This window comes from Uloborus diversus, chromosome 8 (assembly GCF_026930045.1).
Source record: "Uloborus diversus isolate 005 chromosome 8, Udiv.v.3.1, whole genome shotgun sequence".
Lineage (NCBI taxonomy): Eukaryota > Metazoa > Arthropoda > Arachnida > Araneae > Uloboridae > Uloborus > Uloborus diversus.
In genome coordinates this window covers 156,828,673-156,852,090 of record NC_072738.1, presented here as the reverse complement: position 1 = coordinate 156,852,090, position 23,418 = coordinate 156,828,673, and the positions used below count along the sequence as shown (strand labels likewise).

At 32.0% G+C, this 23,418-nt stretch overlaps 1 protein-coding gene across 1 annotated transcript in view; it reads right to left on the bottom strand.

The window, feature by feature from the left end:
- Nucleotides 1-8,749, bottom strand: part of LOC129228698 (homeobox protein cut-like) — a 165,552-nt gene extending 156,803 nt beyond the window's left edge. The window contains exon 1 of the mRNA XM_054863381.1: nt 8,665-8,749. Within this exon, the coding sequence (XP_054719356.1) occupies nt 8,665-8,749 (85 nt within the window). The remainder of the gene's footprint in view (nt 1-8,664) is intronic.
- Nucleotides 8,750-23,418: the final 14,669 nt, after the last annotated feature.

Here is a 23,418-nt window from a genome sequence, read left to right as displayed (position 1 = left end):
TTCATACTGGCCAAAGAAAAAAAAAAAAAAAACAGATTTTCTGCAGCAGTAAAGTTTTTCCTAGCAACAACAACGATCTACCGCCATATTTCTTATTTATCGTTTGACAAATTTCAGTTTTTAAAATCGCGGTATTCGCAACTTCGATAAACTACAGGGGATACTGCAGCCACTGTCTAATGGCGGATGAAAAAGGTAACACAAACAAATGCCGTAACTTATAACTTGATTTGACGCTTTGTGAATGACAGTCATTTTTCATCGTGTTTGTGGGAAGTTTTCTTTCTATTCCTCTGAAATTACATACACCACAAACTGTCTGAAGCCTGTAATTTACCCCAAAGAAAACACGTGGAATGGAATGTTTTACCTTTTTCGGTAGTAGTATATCACTCCCAGTAATTGGCAGGTCACCAGTAATTGGCACTTCCAACATAAATGTCATAAAATAAATTGGTATCCAATCTTTTAAAAGTAGAAGGCTATATATCAACTGAATGTACATTTACACTAAAGATTATAACTTGAATTCATATTACTTAATGGTAGTAGTGCATAGAAAAGAGAAACAATTATGGCTTGTGTCGAATCAGCCATTTTTGTCGCAAAAGCTTCTTCTCCGGCTTAAAGGAAGCGTGCACATCAATTTATTAAAATCTGACTTAAAACTCATTTTAAATTTTGGTTGTCAAAAGTTTTGTTTAGTTGAAAGGTGTTACTTAGAGTGAGTAGAAGAAAATTTTTGTCTCCTTTTGGGTTTTTAAAGAAACGATGGATGCCACTTAGTGGTGCTTCAGTTTTGCTAGTCCCCAGTAATTGGCACATGTACTTATAGTCCCTAATGTGTTGTTCAATGAGTCACTAGTTTGATTTCTGATACTTTTGCAGCAAAAATATTGTATGAGTTCTACTATTGATTTAAATCCTCCAGAATCTACTGTTGAATTAAAAGAAAAAAAATAAATAAAAAACAAATATATGTTACCATCACAGTCAGATATTGTGACTGTAGAGAACTGTGTTTTTTTTTTTTTTTTTTTTTTTTTTTTGTGGTCCCTTTGAATCATCGGTTTAATGTTCCCTTTTATGTGAAAACAGCTGCTGCCCGCCTTGTCTATCAGAGGAGTTTGACTGCGATGAGGTGGTCCCGGGTTCGAATCCCGGCTTGGGCATGGATGTACCTTCTCTCTCCTGTCCTTGTCCTTCCTTTGTGTGAATGTGTTGTGCTGTGTGTGGTTGCCTACCCTATTAACGGGTCCTTATGGCATGTGTGTGCTGTGGAAGTCGGACTTCACACCAAATGACGGTACAGTTGGAAAAATGAAGCAGCGCACCCCAAATTGCCAGCCTAGCTGGCACAAAACAACAACATGAGAAAACATTTATAATTCTTAAAATCAAAACTGCATGCCGACTGATGAAACAGCAATAATCACGATATTTTTTTTCGTGTAGCATTCCAAATTTTTATTTCTCTAAAATACGTTTTTAACGTTAAGATGTGTAATTTAACATTAATTTATGTAAATTATAAACTCTAAATTAACGTCAGTTATGTTTCTTATGATGATGAAATTTGTATGTTATCTAAAAGTGGAAAATAAAGTGATTTTCCAGTTTCATTAACATGTGCCAATCACTGGATCACAAGGTGTCATACACTGGGGTATCAGGTGCCAATTACTGGTGATTTTGGTAACTTTTTATACATTAATTTTTATAGAAATATCTATTCAAATATTTTCGCTTTTAGTGAACTGAATAGATGCACACATATGCATTCTTTGATACAAAAATACTTACAATTAAATATTTCTTTTCTAAGAAATGAAAACAGAGGTAAGTTTAAGGACAAATTCTTAAAAGTGCCAATTACTGGGGTTGTTAAACTATTGTTAATCACCGCAAAGTAGCGTATTCGAGCTCTGGAGTTGCGAATATGAAGACCGTGTAAGAATAAATTCATCTTTCACAACGTGAGATATCGAATCCGTGTTATAATAATGATATTTCCCCCCCCCCCCGTGTAATGTCGAAACTTTTTGTACAAGTACTGTGTTACACGATGACGCCTTGTGTTATTTATTTAGATACAATATAATTATTCAGAAGAAATGGGAAAGAAAACAGAAGTTTTGTGAGATACATAAAAATAGAAATATGCAAGAAATTAAAAACGCAAAACGTTAAAAAAAAAAAATAAAAAAATAAATAACCATTGCTCAAACACATTTCCATAAAATTGAGAGTGAAAAATATCACCATCTGAATACTCAACCGAATCCAGGAAAAATTGTTACATTACCGATAAATGCAGCCGCTGCCGTTTTCCGAGCGAAACACATTCAGTATTAAAATATGGTAATGGAGAATTAATTTTTCTGAAAAGACATTACCTATTGCTCGATAAATGCAAATAAATATTTTTCGCGATAGAATTATTCTGGAGCGGAATTAATCGTCTGTGCGTGAAAAATACGAAAGGAAGTGAAACAACAAGGTTGTTGAAATTTGCATCACAAGATAAACGGGCGTTACTTGTTATTAATGAGCACTTCTTTTATATCCATTTTTTATTTCCGCAACCTGTCTCGGGTATCATGAAATAAGAAGAAAGTTAAATTTCGCCTCACGTGAAATCGGATTTGAACTTGGAAGCCAGGTAAATTGAAAAATAAACCCTCTGGTCTCCATAACTGTAGCAAATCTGTTTTGCGTAATACAATCTAACACCCTATTCTAATTCCGAAATTTCCAGCAATTTTCCCTTCACTTCAGCTCGCAGATAGTGAAAATTAGTTCTTAACATGCAAAGCTTGAATTAACAAATTACATAGCGGGGGTACGAAGAAAAAATCTCGCAAATAGAAATAAAATATCATTAAAAAAAAAACTCTCCCCTCCCCTCAGCGATCATTTTCTTATTTATTTATTTTTTTCTTTTACTTTTTTGAAATTCTCTCTCTTTCACTCTTTTTTTAATTCATTAGTCTGAAGTTTATTGGTGAGCGTGTTCCGTTAAACAAATTCATTTTTTTTCGGGTCATCTTATTTTTTTTCTCGCTGTGAAGTGAAGTGATGAATTAAGTTCAGGATCAGAAAACATCAGGTGTTTGCATTAAACGCTCTTCGCTTATATTTCTGGGCGTTTTTTCTTTTGCGTTTTTTATTCTTATCTTTTTTTTTTTTTTTTCATCTTTCAGGCCTTACGCTCGATGATTATTTTCTTATTATTTGCTGGATGCGTGAGTACATTGAATTGGGGGGTCGTTAAAGTACTTGTTATGCAGAGTCTTTCCCGCGGTAATTATTATGGTGAACCATCAACATATCTCAAAATATAAATATATGAGGATTTCATTCCTTCTATACGCGGACTCATATGTATTTATACCTACCTAAGCGATTGCCCTGAATTCTTTTTTTTTTAGGGAATAATAGAGAAAATATTCGTTCTTCTCTTCCGAGCGCTTTATTTAATTATTTGTTTTCATAAACTTTGACTTTCAATTTTTCATCCATCCGGGATGATTATAAAATTGTTCTGCCCATATATTGCGCTCAGAAACCTCAATAACCTATTTTTTTTTTTTAATTTGGTGCCGAAGCTTGACAAAAAGGCTTTCTGCGTTGAATACCAGAATTTTCGTTTCGTTTATTCATTGGAGCTTTTTTTTATACCTATTTTTTTTAAATTTTTGTTAACGTTAAGATAGGATGAGGCTCATTTTACATTGCAGACAGAAAATGAATGCTTTAAAAAGCATGTACTATTTTTTAATATTATTTGCAAGAGATACCAAACATAATATATTATGTACTATTATTGAAACATTAGCTAAGGATTGTTAATTTGAATATCAGTGTTTTTTGTTCAATTTATAAACATTAAAGAGTTTATAAATTTTCCTTCAAACATTTATGCAACACCAAACTGATTTGTTTAATGTGTTACAACATTTAGTTCATCTGCATTGTATAATTTTTTAAAAAAATTTCTCATATTTTTTATTTGTTATTAAATAAAAATATAATCAATTAAAATTGCTTAAAATTGTTTTAATTCACAATTTTATTCTTTTATATTTCGATCAAAGCATTAATGAATGAACTTAAATTCTCAACTCCAGCACTTTTCTTCATATACTGATGTTTAAGAATTTTTTGAAAGAATTTTAAATTAATGTTTAGAAGCCGTTGCCTGTCTGATGTAGGGGGATATGAGGCTCGTTGGTTCGGTCTCAATAATTTTAATACTGTTAATATTTTTTATTTTAATTTATGACTCACAAATATCACCTATAATCCTACAAATGCCACAGAGCACTACATATTACAGTTATATTGAACAAAGTTTACTTTTTTTTTTTCAATGCTGAGTAATTTTCATAAGTCTGCAACTTTATTTTTTAAATAATTTTAATAAAGAATCTTTACTAATAATAAAGCTGAAAGCCTCTCTGTCCGGAGGATGTCTGAATGTCTGGATCTCTGTGACGCGCCTAGACCGTTCGACCGATTTTCATGACATTTGGTACAAAGTTAGTTTGTAGCATGGAGGTGTGCACCTTGGAGCGATTTTTCGAAAATTCGATGTGGTTCTTTTTCTATTCCAATTTTAAGAACAAAACTATCATAAGATAGACGAGTAAATTACGAAATTATCATAACGTGGAACCGTAACATGGGCACAAGCCAATTGGCGAGAAAATTCACCATACATTATTTGTAAATATACATGCGAACCGAAAGACCTTTTAATTTTTCTATTACGGGCAAAGCCGTACGGGTACCACTAGTGTAGTAATAAATTCAACTCCTCCACTGAAGTAAATTCTTTTAGCTCATAATTGTTTGTAGTTTCTTTATTTTTCGTTACAAAGAAAAAATAATAGGACAGCATTTCTTCAGATCATGAACGCGGAGTACGTTGGTCCACTTTTAGAAAACCAACAAAAAACGAAAACTTTTAGAGGAATTAGAAAATAAATAATATAGTATGAGCAACAGTGAATTTAATGAAGGACCAAGTTGACTGATTCTGGAGGAAATGTTGATGGTTCTGACATAAATAATGCAAAAGTAGAAGTTGGTCAATGTAATATTTTGGTATATTATATTTTTTTCTTGCTAAACACAAAAGAACATTAATTAGTTACAATATTGGATACCTTTTCATTAAACTTGTTATAAAAGTAATTTTCACAATGCAGATCAATTTATCCCGCGTTCGGGGCACGGTGGTTTACTCAGAGAGTTCTGTTAAAAATTAATGTAAAAAAAGTCAATGAATTGAACATTTTCAAAAAATCTGGTATGGTGAAATTTTTTTTTATGAACCCCCTGGTGGAAAATCAAATTGCTCATTTAGTGTTTTAATGAGATAAAAAATGAAAAGTAGAAACTTGAAACAACGTGCCTCATCTCCTCCTGTATTAGAGTAGTTAGTGCATCATCGCAAGGAAATGTTTGATTTTTTTTTTTAAATTTTGAAATTAAAAACTCATTACTGCGACTATGATTTGAGGTTCATTGATTAAGAAAAGAAAATATAGCTGCTATGGAAAATAATCGTTTTGTTAAAAGCATAAAAAAATGTTTATCGAAAATTCGAAGTTAATATATTGTTAAATTCTGTAAATAGTAATTATTTTTATGATTAATTTGTTGTAATCTGGCTAAATTTGGCGTTTATTCCATTATCTTTCATCTAAAACTGTCTTATAACGTAGCCTGTAAATAGTTTCTTGTAATGAATATACAACCCTCTTACATTCGAATGAAGTATATGGTCCCGCCACTTCTAAACGATAAGATTTTTGAATGGAATAAAAAGAAAATACAAGAAATTGGTAGAATGTGATCGAAATTTCTCAATGGAATATTGTGGAAACTTTTCAAGGATTTATAAATAGCCTCCGCGGCAAAAAGGTTAGTCTTGACTGAGCCGTCGTGCTGGAGGGTGTGTAGTGTATTAGCTCTGATTGCGAAGCCTTTGCGCTGTGTTTTTGCGTATTTTGATGTGAATACGTGTGGTACCGTTGAGTTTATGGTGTTAATTGATATTTGCCTAAATGCTATGGTTAATTCAGCAGTTGTTAACTACATTTCTTGTACATAGTTGTAAATAAATCCCCTGTGTTTTTCTCAATAACTGTGTCGTCATTAAAGAATTTCTTGAAGTGACTAGACTCGTAACACTATCCTTAATGCAAGCGAAAATTTTAGCATTCTTTTCTGGTACTTAAGTGTGCCAACCAAAAATATCCATTACCTCATTTATCGATAGAAAAGAAATAACAAAGAAACTGTCATTTATACACTAATCTCTCTCTCTCTCTCTCTATATATATATATATATATATATGTATGTGTGTATATATATATATATATATATATATATATATATATATATATATATACACACATACATATATATATATATATATATATATATATATATATATATATATATAATAAAAGTGAAAAATATTGAAAAGACCACACCAAAAGCCCATAGATGCGCAACGCAGCAAAACTAAAAAGCCAAGTAAATATAAAATTAAGCAAACAGAATTTCAAATATTAAACAAATTATAAATAATTAATGATGATAAAAAGGAAAAATGCAAACAGCTATTAAGTAGGAAAAGATAAAGTATGAATCCCGAACCCACAGCGACTCGGTATGTCTATGGATTGATCTTCTGGATATGTTTTTATCTTTATTTTATTGTTACGTTGACAACTGGAAAGGATTTTTATCAGGTTGAATAATGGTCTTGGCTGTGTTTACATGGATTTCAAGGTAAGACAATTTTGTTATAGGCAGGTACTGTCCCGTGGATGGCTAATTATCAGTACTTGTTTTCCTAATTAGTCGAGGCGAAACCCCCTGCTTTTAGTTTTAGGTTTGAGCTTTAGTTTATTGTTTTTAGTTTAGCAAGTGGTGCTTTTGCCCAATGTTACTCTATATTGCATGTACTGGAACTTAAACATTCTCTTTTAGTTCATAGTTAAAATTTTGGTATTTTGACTATAATTAATGAATCCTCCACGGATGATGAGCTCTGGATTCATACTTTATCTTTTCCTACTTAATAGCTGTTTGCAATTTTCCTTTTTATCATCATTAATTATTTATAATTTGTTTAATATTTGAAATTCTGTTTGCTTAATTATATATATATATATATATATATAGATATATATATATATATAGATATATATATATATATATATATATATGCACTATTTTCATGTGTAGGTAATTAGGCAATACCGATAATTTAAAAAAGAAAGCAAAAGTGTGCGCCGAATGTTTTGCATTTGCAAAAAGGAAACAAAATTAGAAAACAAAGTGGGCCGAGAGTGAAATATTATTTATATACTTCTCTTTTTTTTTATAAATACAGAACACTTCTTATACCTGCCACCAGCATTTGTACGCATCAGTGCTTATAATGCTCCCAATCCATTCTTTGCATGTTTATAACGTGAAACTCTCACGATTTCGTTATTTATCTTATACTCTTTAAAATTAAAAACTGGCGATTGTAAACGGCAAAAATAACGAGACATTAAAACTTGTTTAACGTGTTTCTTGCAATAAAAGTAGGAAAAGAAAATGCAGCTGGCGTAACGCATCAACATAAAACAATAAACACTAAAACATAAAACAAATAACACCCAAAAATAAAGATTTTGGATTTTATCACTTTTGGAGCTTCCTCTCAGCAGTTTTTTAATTGTTAGAAACAAGGTGGCATGAAATTTTTATCAGATTTCTAAAAAAAGTAATACTAGTGAAAAAAAATCTCTTTTAAATCAATTATTGATTGACCTGTTTGGCACCGGGCTCGTGGTTGAACGGCCGTGCAAAGCCTGATTACCGCAGAGGCACGTGGGGCACAGGCCCCTCCTCTTAGATTTCAGGGGGCCCAAAATTCCCCTAATTTATCATAGTACTTAAAAATAAATGATAATTTCACTCGGAATCTAGAGTACAATGATATCACTGATATTTTTGTAAATTCCAAGACAAGGAAAAAAATCTCTTATTTGTTGATAAAATTTCCCCTTAAAAATTTGATATCTTTTGAAAATCCCAAAACCCACTCCCAGTTTAGTCTGTATTTACTATTAAAAGTTATATCATAGATAATATTTATGTTTTTGGTTACAGGCAAATTTTAACCACATCTTATATAATTATAATGTATGATCTCTTTACTTTTAAATGTACCTTTATACTATATTGTGATATCAAATTTAGCACAGCTGTGTTAATACGCAAGTATCGAAATATTTTATTGCTTCTTTAATAGCATAAAGGGGAATATATTGGGGGGTGGGGGCACAGAATGAATTTTGTGTGAAAGTGTCTTTAAATATTTTGGGCCCCCCCGGGGGGGGGGGCTGAAATAGAAATTTTTCCCATGTCCAATATCAGAATGATCAGGCTCTGAGGCCGTGTGCTCTAGACTGGTCGGTAGAAGACCTCCCATGTGTGCTAACGGTGACCTGTGAGTGGTGAATCTGCCGTGGTCGCGAAGTCACCAAAGTACCAAAATCAATGTCTCTAGTTGAGTTATCAGGGGTTGTTTGGCACTTGCTTAGTATCAAAAATATCGGAACGATGATAGATGGCATAGAAACACTTACCAGAAGCTGATTCCCCGACTTGCAAAGGCGAGAAGAGAGGAGGCGAGGGGGGCGGTGGAGGACCCTTATTGTCAGCAGCTCGCATGTCAGTGTATCGACGAATACGAGCTCCTAAGAGATGCAAATTACATGTTAGTTATACGAAAAGCACAGTGTCAAACACAGTAAAACCCACTTAAAAAAATGCTAGCAAGAAGGACAAAAAACATTTTACACTCAGTTCCCTTTATTTTCCAAAAAAAAAAAAAATGTTTTGAGTATCCTTTGGTATATGGCTCTATTCTCTCTCTCTCTCTCTTGAATTGGCAGTATTGTCTGATTATTTGCAGAACAAAATAATTTGGATTGAGCTGGTTTTGAAGTAAATTGGCCTAATTTTATTATTATTGTACAATTTTGCATTCAAATCAGTATATAGTTGCATGAGGTTTCTTACTTTCATGCCATGTTGCCATATATTAGTCTGTACAGAACTGTAAAAACGATTCAAAAACGTTCCTGGAAAATAATGGGCAGCTGATGTGCCCCAATTTCTTCCAGTAACATATCTTGGAAAACCAGGAACGCTTTCCTCTAAAAGTCAGTAACCTTTTTGAAATTAACCTTTAAACTTTTTGTGAAGGAGTGCGAAATCTCCCATGTTAAAGCCAGTCATGCCTCTAGAAACTTCTAGAAAAATTAAGTAGCTTTCATGTAATTGATAAGAACATTCCTAATTTACTGATAAAGCTCCATAAAAATCAGAGCGACCACGGCCAACGCCATGCAAGAAGGAACCAAGCATATCTCTCGCCCGCACTTTCTGCCTTTCAAAGCCGTAGCTATCCATTGATATTTTCGCTCTCTGTGGGAGCTTAGTCAATCTGGGCAGGCCGTAAGCAACCTTAGGCCGATACAATTAATAAACACGCTCTTTCAATCTTTAAACTGGTTGCTAAAAATATTTTCCACAACAGTGAAACGTCTGCACGCGTGCAACTTGTCGCGATTCGGGAAACTTTTTTGTGAAGATACTGGTTTTTACGGGGAAATAGGTGAAAACGTGTGAAATCCCGAGACGTTCCACGGAAATAACCAGTAATGTTTCGGAATTTTTTTACAGTGAGTGTACAACCGAAAATATGAGTTGACTTAGTCGACCCCACCTCCTCTCCCCCTCTTTCCCAAGGTTTAGTTGACACATGAGCATTTGTAACCAAAGAAAAAACTATTATTTATTATTTTTCTTTACTTTAATGTATCTCTTATGCACGTGTGGTAAACGAATATGTGCTGTCGTTTCAAAAAAAAGATTTTTTTTTTAAATTGTGTCCATCCTAAATAAGTACATTTTCTTAAATTCAATGAGATTGATCTTTTCCTGTTCGAAGTTCTATAAGCACATTCTCTAAAATATATTCTCATAATGCTTCATCAACAGAATAAGATGAAACAGTTCAAAACTGCAATACTATAATGTGTATTTACCTGAAATGTAATAGATAATAAAAAGGAAAAAAAAACCCTTAGAAATTAAGTTGCAAATAAATGTATAAATATGATGAAGATTTTCCGACGGGCCACATTTTTACATTCAATGTGGTCGTTTCCAAAATTTTAAAAGTATTATTTTCTGAAGGAGCATGCTTAAAAACATAGGATCTGACCAATTTTTAAATAATTTGTTTAAGTTTAATAGTTAAAAAAAAACATACTTAAAAATCGGTGCGCTTTCATTGTTTACATCTCTTGCCGATGACATCACAAATGATGAAATGCCATTCTGTGTTGCCATTGACAGAGCAAAATATTTAATTCTCATCTTTACTCACGAGTATTGGCAACGATAGGGTTGATAGCAAGCGTAGAGCACAATTTTAATTCGCTTCTTGATTATCATAACGTGGAAACGCGGTACAAAGATGCGCCAAAGAGCAGCATTTGTGACGGCATCAAGACCATGCTTTGTTTGAAAAATCGGACAGTTAAAAAAAATAATTAAAAATAACTGTTGGAAAAATGAAAGAATTTTCTGGGTCTATGTTTTTTTTTTTTTTTTTTTTGCTTATTCTATCAATTTCAGTGACTAAAAGTACTACGTTTGACTGAAGGAAACAACCCCATTAAATTTAAAATAGTGTTATTGGGTGCATGAAAAGTTGTTTTATAGTTTTTTTGTTTAAAATTATTTCTCGATGAATAACATTTCGTTAAACATACATCACCCAAATAACGAGCTTCAGAGGGACACGTAGTTTTTATTATAAAATACTAGTTTGAGATAATGAACAAAATGTGGTTTAACAAATCTCATCATCCACTCCGATTGCTAGTTTAGAAAATAATCGAGCGCCCCAAAGCGTTGATCAAACATTTGTTTAGAAAACTTCAATTTCCGGTAGCTGGAAAGCTGTATTATTCGGCTAATGAAACTTCGTTTCCCACACTATAAATGATAAAAGCCATTGGTATACCTGTATACCATACAATTATTCTACATCTTCAACCGAAACTGCGCTGCACTCAAAAGCAAAATTTATTTTTACGCTTAAGATTCTATTTATTTCTTATTCGAGTTAAGTTCAAAGCGTGTGAAAATTGAATAGAAGAAACTCGAAATTTGATTTCAACAGTTAGCGCTCAACAGAAATTAAATTTTCTTTTTTGTATTCACATCAATTTCATGATTTTTAATAAATTTGCTTTAAGTTTTGAATACTCTTTTGAAAATATTTATTAATACACACCATTTTTAGTGACACAAATATTTTTCTTTGGCAGTTAAATAAACATGTTTTTTCAGAATCTTAAATTAAATACTTCTGGTTAAAGTTGAAGTGACACAAGCAGACGAAATTTTTCTAAAAATGTTTCACTTCGTCAAAGAATAAATGAACTAGACAGGCTTTCGCAACTCCAATAAACTATAGGGGGCGCTGCAGTCACTGTCTAATGGCGGACGAAAAAGGTAAAACGAACAAATGTCGTAAATTAGAACTTACATCTACGCTTTCTGAATGGCAGTAATTTTTCATCGTGTTTGTGGAAATCTTTCTTTTCTATTCTTCTGAAATTACATTACACCACAAACTGTCTGGAGCCTGGAATTTAACCCAAAGAAAACACGTGGAATGGAACGTTTTACCTTTTTCTTTAGTATTGTTAACCACAGCAAAGTAGCGTACTCGAGATCTGGAGTTGCGAATTAAGGCAAAATATTAGAAAGCACTTTTTGGACTGATATTTTTATTTGAAAAATATAATACACAATCGAATAACGAATATATCTACAAAATTTTTAACCTGTACAGAGAAAAATCCCATCCATGCTGTTCGCAAATCCAGAGCTCGACTACGCTACCTTGCGGTGATTAACAATACTACCGAAAAAGGGTTAAACGGTCCATTCCACGTGTTTTCTTAGGGGTAAATTACAGGCTTCAGACAGTTTATGGTGTAATGTAATTTCAAAAGAATAGAAAAGAAAGCTTCCCACAAAGTAAGTTATAAGTTACGGCATTTGTTTGTTTTACCTTTTTCATCCGCCATCAGACAGCGGCTGCAGCGTCCGCTATAGTTTATTGGAGTTGTGAATAAAGTTTAACTTTTTGTTACTTTTTGTTTCTAAGGCTATTTTTATTATTGCTCAGTATTATTTTCGAAAGTCAGACGGTTTTTCTTCTAAAATTTGTTTTAGTTTGGCGATGAAAGATACATTGGAAAGTGTTTCATTTTACCAAAATATCTTTAAAAAAATAAATGAATGAAAACAAGTTCCCAATATACTACTATTAATATAATTATTTTTCGGTGTTGCAGGAAGTGCATATAATTGCCTATTTCATTCCCATTAAAATTTTAATGGGACGTAAATTTATTTTTTATTTCATCAAAATTCATTGAGCGAGAAGATAAAATTTTCTCACTTTATCGCCTTTTATTTGAAAAAACAAATTTTTACTTCCTTTTTCAAAATACTGTCGAAATATTTGCATTGCATTTAAATATTTTAACTGAAATCCCCGAATTGTAGCGCCGCAATTTAAATTTTGACAACACGCAATTGTGGTTCAATAGAAAAAGAACATTTCATTAGCTCAGATATTTAAATCGCCTTCTTTTAAATGCTAGCATTTATTTCAAAAATCAAATCTTCGTTGGGGTTGGAAAATAAAGTGTAACGGTTTTTATACAAAAGGCACGTTCCTGCAAAGCAAATCCATCCCGGGCCTGAATTGATTCAATAAAGGAGATTCGAAAAACACCTGCATAAAAAAATGGCGAAATATGCACACAACAAAAGTCAACCCTGTTTTCAATTACTGGAGACCCCCCCTGAGAAATTCCGTTATCCCTTTTTTCATTACTCCGCCCCGAGATTTTTTAGAAAAACTGGGACTTAATATTTATCGCTTCGCCGTTAGAAAGCGAAGCAATATGCAGATTACGATGACGAAGATTACCAGACGAAGAGTTAGGTACAAGTGTAAATGAAAAATAACATTGGGGGTTAGCTTTTGTGCAAGGAGGGTAATTTTTAGCATTAAAGTAAAGGATACTTTCCCTTGCTGTGCATATTTTTAAAAACCTATATTATATGTTATTTTGTGACTTTACAATAAATCTACATCTTGTTACACATTCGTATTTTTTTATTTTCAATTTTTTACTCAGAAATACAGATCGTTTTCAAAACATCAGTAAAAAATTCATATCGCATTTTTAGTGGAGTAAAGGGACTTTTACCAACCTTGGTTTTGAGGAGTAATTTAAAATTTTGCGGAGCAGTTCGGTATTATGTAAATAAATAAATCAATCAATAAATAAACATAACTAAAACCACTTATTTAAAATTATCTTATTGCTTAAATAAATCATTTTAAGCACAAGAATAAAAACTAAGATGTTGTGGCCATCACGAAACTTTCTTCTATATTTTTCCTTTTTCTGATCCCTCCCCATGCTTGACGAGGAAGCAATATTCCTAACAAAAACAAAATTACACATGCAAAAACTTGACGACCATCCCAATGTCTGAATTATTGCAAAAGCAAAGCAAAGAGCAAAAATTGAAAGTTACTTTAAAAGCCTTACTTGAATTAATTACAAATATTTTATTTATTAACAAACATAAGATGGCAACAGTTAAAAATTTTAAATCATTGAGATAATATTTCCTATCATTTCCATACAATTAAAATCACGAGAAATACGCAGACGACAATCTATTACGATTTATCTTTCTTATTGTTGCATTAATAAAAATATTTTTATTCGAAAAAAAAAAAAAAAAAAATCAACACCTCTTGGAGCGATCGGCGTCAAAATTGAACCAAAGCCTGTTTACATATGGATTCACATATATTCCAAATTTCAACCAGAACGTAGCATTACTTCTTGAGATAGGGCACTCAAAATGGAAAAAAAGAACGGGTGATTGCGCTACCCCCTTTTTAGTTGTTGACACAAAAATAAAATCAGTTCTTATACCCACTAAGGGCTACTTGTCGATAAATTTTTCTTTCATTCCGTTCATTATTTCTTGAGATACAGCAGTCACAATTGACGACAAAAAACGTTCTATAGCTCAACCCCCGTTTGAATTATTGACACCAAAATTGAATCAGCACCTGTTCCTGTTAATACCAACATATGGACCAAATTTTGTTTGATTCCGCCAGTTACTTCCTGGGGAATAGCAAGCACGCGTAACTCGATTAACGTCCCATTGCTCCACCCCCTTGTTGGAATTCGCGCCAAAAACTAATGGGCACAAGTTCACATAGGGTCACATATGTGTACTAAATTTCGTTCGATTTCATGCGGTAGTTTTTGTTGTAGAGCGGCCACAAAAAACTGGTCACACACAGACGTGACACACACACACACACACACAGACAGACAGACATTTTCCAAAAATGGTCGAAATGGACTCAGCACACCTCAAAACGTTCGAATCCGTCAAAATTCGAAATTCGAAAATTTGCACGAATCCAATACTTTCTTCCATATATTAGATATAGGAGAAAGTAATAATTATTTCTTTAAAGTAATAAAACAGTTTTAAACACTATTTCAACATTGTGTATAATAATTTCGAATTTCCTATATGTACATGTTTGTTATGATAAGATTGCAAAACTCAAGCTTGAAAACTTTCGACCGGGAAATGCGGAGCGAAAAATCTTTTTGCGGAGCCGCGGAGTTCCGCCATTTTTGCGGAGTAATTCCGCAAAATGCGGAGCAGTTGATAACTCTGAGTAAAGGTGAAAATGGTGTCATCTGCAAAATGTTCTATGCAGCATATTAGATGAAAATAATATATTAGGTTGAAGCTATATGTGAAAAATATAGGTAAGTTGAAGAATTTGATTAATTTTTCGAGTAAGTTTCTTTTTTGAGTTATTTTCCTTAACGTTAAAAAGACATCCAGTGTGTATCAGTCTAGGACATAACTGCTCATGTAAAATGCAAATCTATTAAGAACTCTTGCGACACTCAATTCCAGAAAAAGGATAGGAAAATACGAGAATAGTATCTTTGGAGGTAAGCTTAGGAAATTAGAACTACATTTCTAGGACTGCTAATAGAATTTTCGCAGCCCTGTTCAGTTAACGTGCATCTCTTGTTACTCTGTTATAATAATAATAATAATAATATACAACAACTACAATAATAAAAAAACAATAATAAGAAGAAGAATAACAATAACAGTAGTAACAACAACAACAATAACGATAAAGATTATTATTTTTATTGCTAGTGTTGTTGTTATCGTTGCTGGTATTGTTTCTTATTATTGTTGTTGGTGCTGTTGTTTTGATTTTATTTTTGTTATCGTTGCTGGTCTCGTTAGATATTAATATTTTCGTTGTTGTTTTTACTTATTGTTGTTGATATTGTTTGTTATAGTAATAATAATAATAATTATTATTATTATTGTTGTTATTACTATAAAAAAACTAGTTATTATTATTATTATTATTACTATAATGAAATTATTATTATGATCATTAACAACATTTAAACCACATTAATAATAATTATACTTATTATTATTAATGTTGTTTATTATTATTGTTATCATTAATGTTGTTCTTTTGTTGTTACTATTACCATTATTATTGCTGTTCTTATTGTTATCATCATTACTGTTTTATTTTTATTTTTGTTACTGTTGCTGTATTTATTTATTGTTGTTATCGTTATTGATGTGTTTATTGTAATAATAATAATTATTATTATTGTTGTTGTTGTTATTATATTAATAATAGATAACATTATTCTTATTGTTATTATTAAAGTTGTTGTTTTGTTGTTGCTATTATGTACTATTATTATTGTTGTTGTTATTATTATCATTATTGCTGTTGTTATTTTTATGTAACATTATTGTTGTTTTATTTTTGTTGTTGTTGTTCTTGTTGCTGTTATTGTTATTTTTATTTTATCTCTATTTTTGTCATTATTGTAGCTGTTATATTAGAATCATCTTCACAATCAATTAATTTTTCAAAAAATTGATTTCTTCCTGGAAAAACTTCAACAAAGATCAATTGCTAGCATATGGAAGGAAAAAGGCTTAGTTTATATCGAGGTCATGAAGATGTATATAGTTTCTAAAATATGACATGACAATGTTTCATTTGTGAAAGGGGATGTCTTTGAATTTAGTGTCTCAAAATGATTGAGGGGCAAATTTTTTTCGAAGGTAGATGTTGATCTTTTGTTCTTAAATGAAACAAGAACATGCATATAGAAAAATAAGTGGAATGATTCCTAAAAACGGGTAGTAAAAACTAGGACTCGACCGATGCATCGGCCTGGCCGATGCATCGGCGCTGATTGTTCAACAATTTATCCATCGGCATTGGCATCGGCGGCCGATGCTAAATTTCAGGAAACATCGGCCCATCGGCCTTAAAAACATCGAAAAGCCGATGGAACTGGCCGATGTTTTTGGAAAAAAAGGACCTTTGATGTTTTACTTTTTAATACAAAGTAAAGGTTGTTTTCATATAAAATTGTTTACTAAATTTCAGTATGAATTTCTATTTTAGTCACCCCTGAAAGAGCTTTTAATACTGCATTCAAGTACCAAACAAGTTTATTATTGCGTTGTTCCTTGCTGCTGGATGTACGTATGTACCTCTCATAAGTCATAACTCAAAAATCGTAAGCTGTAGAAGGATAATTTTCGCATGTGGGGTGTCCACTTCCAGTTGTGCACTTCCCTTTTTGTTTTCGATCGGGTGTTCTGAAAACATCCTGTTTACTCATTTTTTGTGGCTATTAATTACTTATTTCAATGCAAAACTAATATAGCGTCTCAGACTGACGATCATTTGGTAATATATTGCCGAATTGGACATCTTGGAAACAAATATGAGATGGCAAAACCGGTTTTTGTGTCATTTTGTTAGATTCCGGTTGAGCCGACGGTAATTCTTAATTTTTCGATATCTATATACATAAATGGCTACTTCTGTGGGGATGTCCGGGGTAAACTTCAAAACTACTGGACAGGTTTTAACCATTTTTTCACCATTAGATAGCTACATCATCAGGGAGCATTTTAGGCTATAATTTATTCCTTAAAAACTTAGTTTTAAAAAGTTATGGTGGAAAACATTAAATTTCATGTAATTTCCCCATATTATGATTAAATATAAAACCCATTGTTAGGAAAATTCGTTGCCTAACAACAGCAATATTAAAAGTAATCACAATGAAAATTTTGAATCAAGGCTTCTCCGGAGCAAGCATGACATTTATTGCTTTCTTAGGAGTTGTATCCTCATCTTTATACATAAACTAGCTGTATCCGACGCGCGTCGCTACGCCAACAAAAAAATACATCATTATACTGATTTTCATGACAATCGGTTGAACGGGGCAGAAGTTGCTACTCAGCAGTGCCACCTGGAGGTGAGTGGCTTCAATGAGCATATTATGCACCTTCTCCGTGGAAAAATACACATATATAGCAATTTTCATAATAATCGGTCCAGGTATCAAGTGAAGCCGTGACCTCAAATTTTGTACTCACGCAGTTTGCAAGATCAATCAATCGCTAAAAGTATCAAATAGAAAAAGTTTTAAATCCCCCCGTTGCATGAAAAGCCATAAAACAATAAAGAAAGAATTCATTTGTTCAAACTCAAGAAAAATGGCAACAGTTAACTTCTTATCAATGAGATCTTTCACGCGAATTAATTTCTGCAGCCGATAATTTTATTCGTATTTATCCAATGGATTGTGACTTAAATTGGAATAAAAAAGGAACTATCGATCGGAGTTTTTTCGAAATGGTCTATAAACATTCCCAGTACCAAAAATAACAAACGGTGAAAGTTTCAGCCAAATCTGCCGGGTAGTTTTTGAGTTCATGGATGACATACAGACAAACATTCATTTATATATATATATATATATATATATATATATATATATATATATATATATATATATATATATATATATATATATATATATATATATATATATATATATATATATATATATATATATATATATATATATATATATATATATATATATATATATATATATATATATATATATATATATATATATATATATATATATATATATATGGCTGCTTCTGCGGAGATGTCCGGGGGTAAACTTCAAAAGTACTGGACGGATTTTAATAATTTTTTTCACCATATATAGCTATATTATCTGGGAGCAACTTAGGCTACAATTTATTCCTTATGAACTTAGTTTTAAAAAGTTATGGAGGAAAACAGTAAATTTCATATAATTTCCCCATTAAATGATGAAATTCGCAACTCCAATAAACTATAGGGGGCGCAGCAGCCATTGTCTAATGGCGGATGAAAAAGGTAAAACAAAAAAATACCGTAAAACTTGCTTTGACGCGTAGTGAATGACATTAATTTTTCATCGTGTTTGTGAGAAGCCTTCTTTTCTATTCTTCTGAAATTACATTACACCACAAACAGCTAGAAGCCTGTAGTTTACCCCAAAGAAAACACGTGGAATAAAATGTTTTACCTTTTTCTTTAGCATTGGTTTTTCACCGCAAGGTAGCGTATTCGAGCTCTGGAGTCGCGAATATAAAACACATTGTTACAAAAATTCGTTGCCTAACAACAGCAATATTAAAAGTAATCATAATGAAAATTTTGAATCAAGGCTTCTCCGGAGCAAACATGAGTTTAAAGTCATTTAAACTTTTGGAAACTCTACTTTTTGCACCCTTAAAGAAACCTAGTAGAGAGCTTTTTTTTTTTTTTTTTTTTTGTGTGTACTATTTAATTAAATAAAGCGCACGGTTTTTTTTAGTAATCTTTGTTTTTGTTAGTCCGTATTTTGGAAATTCCTCAAATTTTTATATGCTTAAATTCGTGCTTTCGTTTCTAAATTAATATTCGTTCGTTCTTTATACTTACTGCTATTTTACTTTTATGGGTAAGGAAGAAGCTCGATTTTTAATCACGTCAAAGCGATGTGTTTTGAGTTCTTTCAGTTAAAACAGAAAACGAAAGAAAGTAGCGATTGTTTCTCGCAATTATGACTGACCCAGGCAACGCCGGGTATTTTTGATAATTTGTAATATAAATCACAGTAATGCAGTCTTTTCTGTATCGCTTCGGCGGAGTTACAAGTTTGGGGCCCGTCGAAATAAATTTTTGGGCCCTATTTCCCTATCACAGAAGTTGTAAAACATTTATCACAAACATTTTTCCAACTCCTACGGTGCCACTATACACTGTAACAAATTTCGGAAACGTTTCTGGATATATCGGAAACGTTTCCGAAATAGTAGGAATCCTTCATCCAATAGCGAACTCCTCAATATTCAGAAAGCTTTTTGTTATTTCAAGATATCTAGAAGCGGAAGTGATGACGCAACGCTTCGAAACCTATTTCATCCTTCCAACACAGGCGCCAATGAGTCGGAAATAACGAGAACTTCTTTTTTTCTTATCTATGGTTGCTGCAGTCAGCAACTGTGTAGCATTGGATTGCTTAGTATTTCATGTCTAGAGAGTAGTAAAATGTGTCGAAACTAATTTTACGCCTTTGCATTTTGGACTGCCCTTGATTTTTTAGACGATGTACGCAGCTATTAAGTTAGTTAATAACCATTTGCTTCTTTACAATTTCCAATGCGACCATAATTAGATAATATATTGTGTGTTCAAGCGTGAATAGTTTTAACACCCGTGTTTATACTTAATGAAACGAAACCCTTTGGATTACTTATTCAGTTGTAATGGAGGTACTTAGATTTTCTTCCGCTCATGTTCACTTGTAAGTATTAATGAATATTTTAAAACATGTTGTTATATACATTTATATTTTTGTTGATTTGCATTTGATGAGGCATCAATTGTAACTGTTTTTGGGTTTATCGAATTAATTTAAAGTTATCCTACATACCTATGTGCGCGGTGTACTATTTGTTGTAACCAACTGAAACTGATTAATTACGCAAAAGAAGTAAGATTTATATTTGAGAAGCAATCACAGAAAAGTTATTTCGAAATACTTGGATGTACATACATTTTGGTTCAAAAAGAAAAAAAATCAATTGTTTAATTCATTAGAAATATGGTAATGCAAATATTTTCTAGTATTCTAAAATATGCTTCACAAAAAAAGTGCCGGTATAATTTATCTTTTTTTATTATAATTTATTCCTTCATTTAAAAATATTTATACCATAGAAAATGACCATGTTATCTATTAGTAAGAACATAGTTATGAAATTAATTCATCTGCTTATTCATTTTGTTAAATGTGGTTAACAATTAAAAAATTCCTTGACATTAGCTCCGAAAATAACATTTCCTTCGTGGATATACTAGTTTAATGTAGGACAGTCAGGAGGAATGAGTTAGTGGCAAAAATGGAACAGCTGCATTTACATGCTGAAATAAAAAGTAATATTATTTCATGTCATCGTTTTAAAAGTGATCAGTTTTTAAATACTATGTTATTAATATGCAATGCACATATGGTGAGAAGACGAGGGGCGTTCACCACGCAGACTGTGCCATTGATATTTTCAAGAGGTTGCTTTTTTTTAAGGTGGGGGGCGCTTTATATCATTTTATGGGTGCACCATCACTCTTATGGTGTGGGGGGGGGGGAGGGAACTCTCGTATATATGAAATGGAATAAGCATGTAATAGAGTTCAATGTTTTAATAAATAAAATATATAATGCATTTTGCGCACACTCTAAATCAGTAACCTATTTTGATTAAGTATCTATATTTGTGATAAACTGGAAAAGGGCAAGAACAGAGGAATAAACCCGAATGGTTCCAGCAGGGGGGACTTTGGTGTCATATTTAAATTCATCAATTTCTCTGTTGGTACTTTTCGGTACACTTGGTTCGTCAAAGAAATTGACTTGGCGTGAACGAATTTCGGAACGAAAAGTGTAGGTAAGTTCTGTCAAATTTTATCCGAAAATAAAAGCTATCAAGTTTGATACAAGATATGTTTTTAAGTTCTGCATTAAAAATACAATATGTTGATAATTTTGTCTTGAAAATATTGAGAGAAAAACTGAAGTTTAATATTGTTTAACAAACAATCCCACTTCTGAGAAAGTACTCCCCTTCCCTCCCCCGACGATTTTGTGATTATGAATGAAACTACTATATTATTTCATAAATTTTCAAAAATTTATAACTGTGCATATGTTATGCTGTTAACCATGCTATTTGTCATTAGAGATTCAGGAAAAAAAAAATCCACGAATGATTCTAAAATTGCTTGTTTCATTGCTCTTAGATATGAAAGAATTGAAACTGATATGGCATGCAATGCTATTAAAAAAGAATTATTTTTTAGAAAAAATCACGAAAAAAGGATTCCGAAATTCTCAGAAACGTTTTTGAAAATTGTTTGGAGAATTCCGAAATATTCGGAAACGTTTTCGAAACTTTCATGAACCACAGCTGCACAGAATACTCAGAAACATTTCTGGAAATTACGGAAAGAGGATTCCGAAATACTCAGAAACGTTTCTGAAAATTACAGAAAGAGGATTCCAAAATACTCAGAAACATTTCTGGAAATTATAGAAAGAGGATTCCGAAATACTCAGACACGTTTCTGGACATTACAGAAAGAGGATTCCGAAATACTCAGACACGTTTCCGGACATTACAGAAAGAGGATTCCGAAATACTCAGAAACGTTTTTGAAAATTTCATGAACCGCAGCTGCACGATATACTCAGAAACGTTTCCGAATTTTTTTTACAGTGTATGGTTATGGTGCCTCTCGCGCAATTGCAACATTTGCTATATTTTAAATCCGCCACTGCACATTAAAACAAACTCGGGCGCAAGTTTTGAAAGGGTTTTTCTGCTCAATGTTTATGATTATTTTGAACTCTATTTTTTACGACTATTTTTTGAATTTCCAAGAACACTTGCGCGTCCCTCCTCCCACTCCCTCAATTTTTGAAATTAAACTCTAGTTGTACTTTTGAGTTGTTTAAAACTAACACCATTCATAAAATTAGAGATTTTTTTCAAAAACTTTATCTATTGTTTAGAAAGAATTTAGAGTATTAATGTTAGAAATTGATTAAAGACGTTTTGAATGGTGACATTATTCGGAAATCGAAGAGACTTTTGAATTTTTTTCTTCGGAAGTGCTGAAATAGATTCAGAAACTCTTCCAATGCGTTGGTTTTAGCGGTTCTGTACTGAAAAAAATTAGGCCGAGGTTGGGGCCGAAGTGTGAGTTACTGCAAAATCAGAGGGTGAACCCCCCCCCATTTTTTAATGCGCCATCTTTTTTGCGATCGATTTTTTTTCTGTCGTAAGTAACTATTTTAATGTATTTATATAAAATCAATGAATAACTTATTTTCGTTTCTTATGGAGAAGTTTCAAAGATTTTCTATTATGTAATTTTTTAAATTTCAGAAAATTATTGTTATATTGAACAATTTAATTTGAACATGGTTGTAAAGCTTCATAAAAGATTAAACAATCAAATTGTTTAATATTATGTGTGCAAACAACAGATCAAGTAGTATGTGTATTCAGTTATTAACTTGGTGTAAATATTGAGTTTGTTTATTGTAGCTGCGTTTTAAGAACCTCGCTCTTTTCATGGCTTTTTTTTTCAGCAAAATTTTTGTCACTGTTTTAGTTTTCTGAAAAATGCAAAATTTTCTACTCATAAATTTTAAATAAGTATAAAAATATTCCTATTATGATTTAATATTGTAATTTATCTGTTGCCTTTTTTGTTTAATTTGATGACTAAAAAATGTCTACGTGCAATCTTTCCACTTTAATTGCGTAATTTGTTGCAGGTTTCATTGTTTTATTATTATTATTATTATTATTATTTTTTTGGGGAATGATTAAGCAACATAGTTTAATGTTTTTTAACTATGTTTAGTGTTCCTAAATCCATACATCATTACAATATTTTTTTGAAATCTTAGTTATATGTTCAATTTGTATATATATAGGTGACTACTTTGTAGATCGATGTGCTTCGGTAATGTGAACTATTCAGGGTAAGGTTTTATACAACTTGTCCTCTAACTTTTAGATCATAATACGTACATATGAGTTTTCAACTTACTATTTCATAAAGTTTTTGAGTGACGCAAGTTTACGCGCATGAAGACATCACTAGAGAATTTGCGATAATTAACTGAGGAGGCGTTCAAAATGGATATTTCGGTCATCTATATGTTCTTAGGTACATATGCATGTACAGCAGATGTGCCGAAAAAACT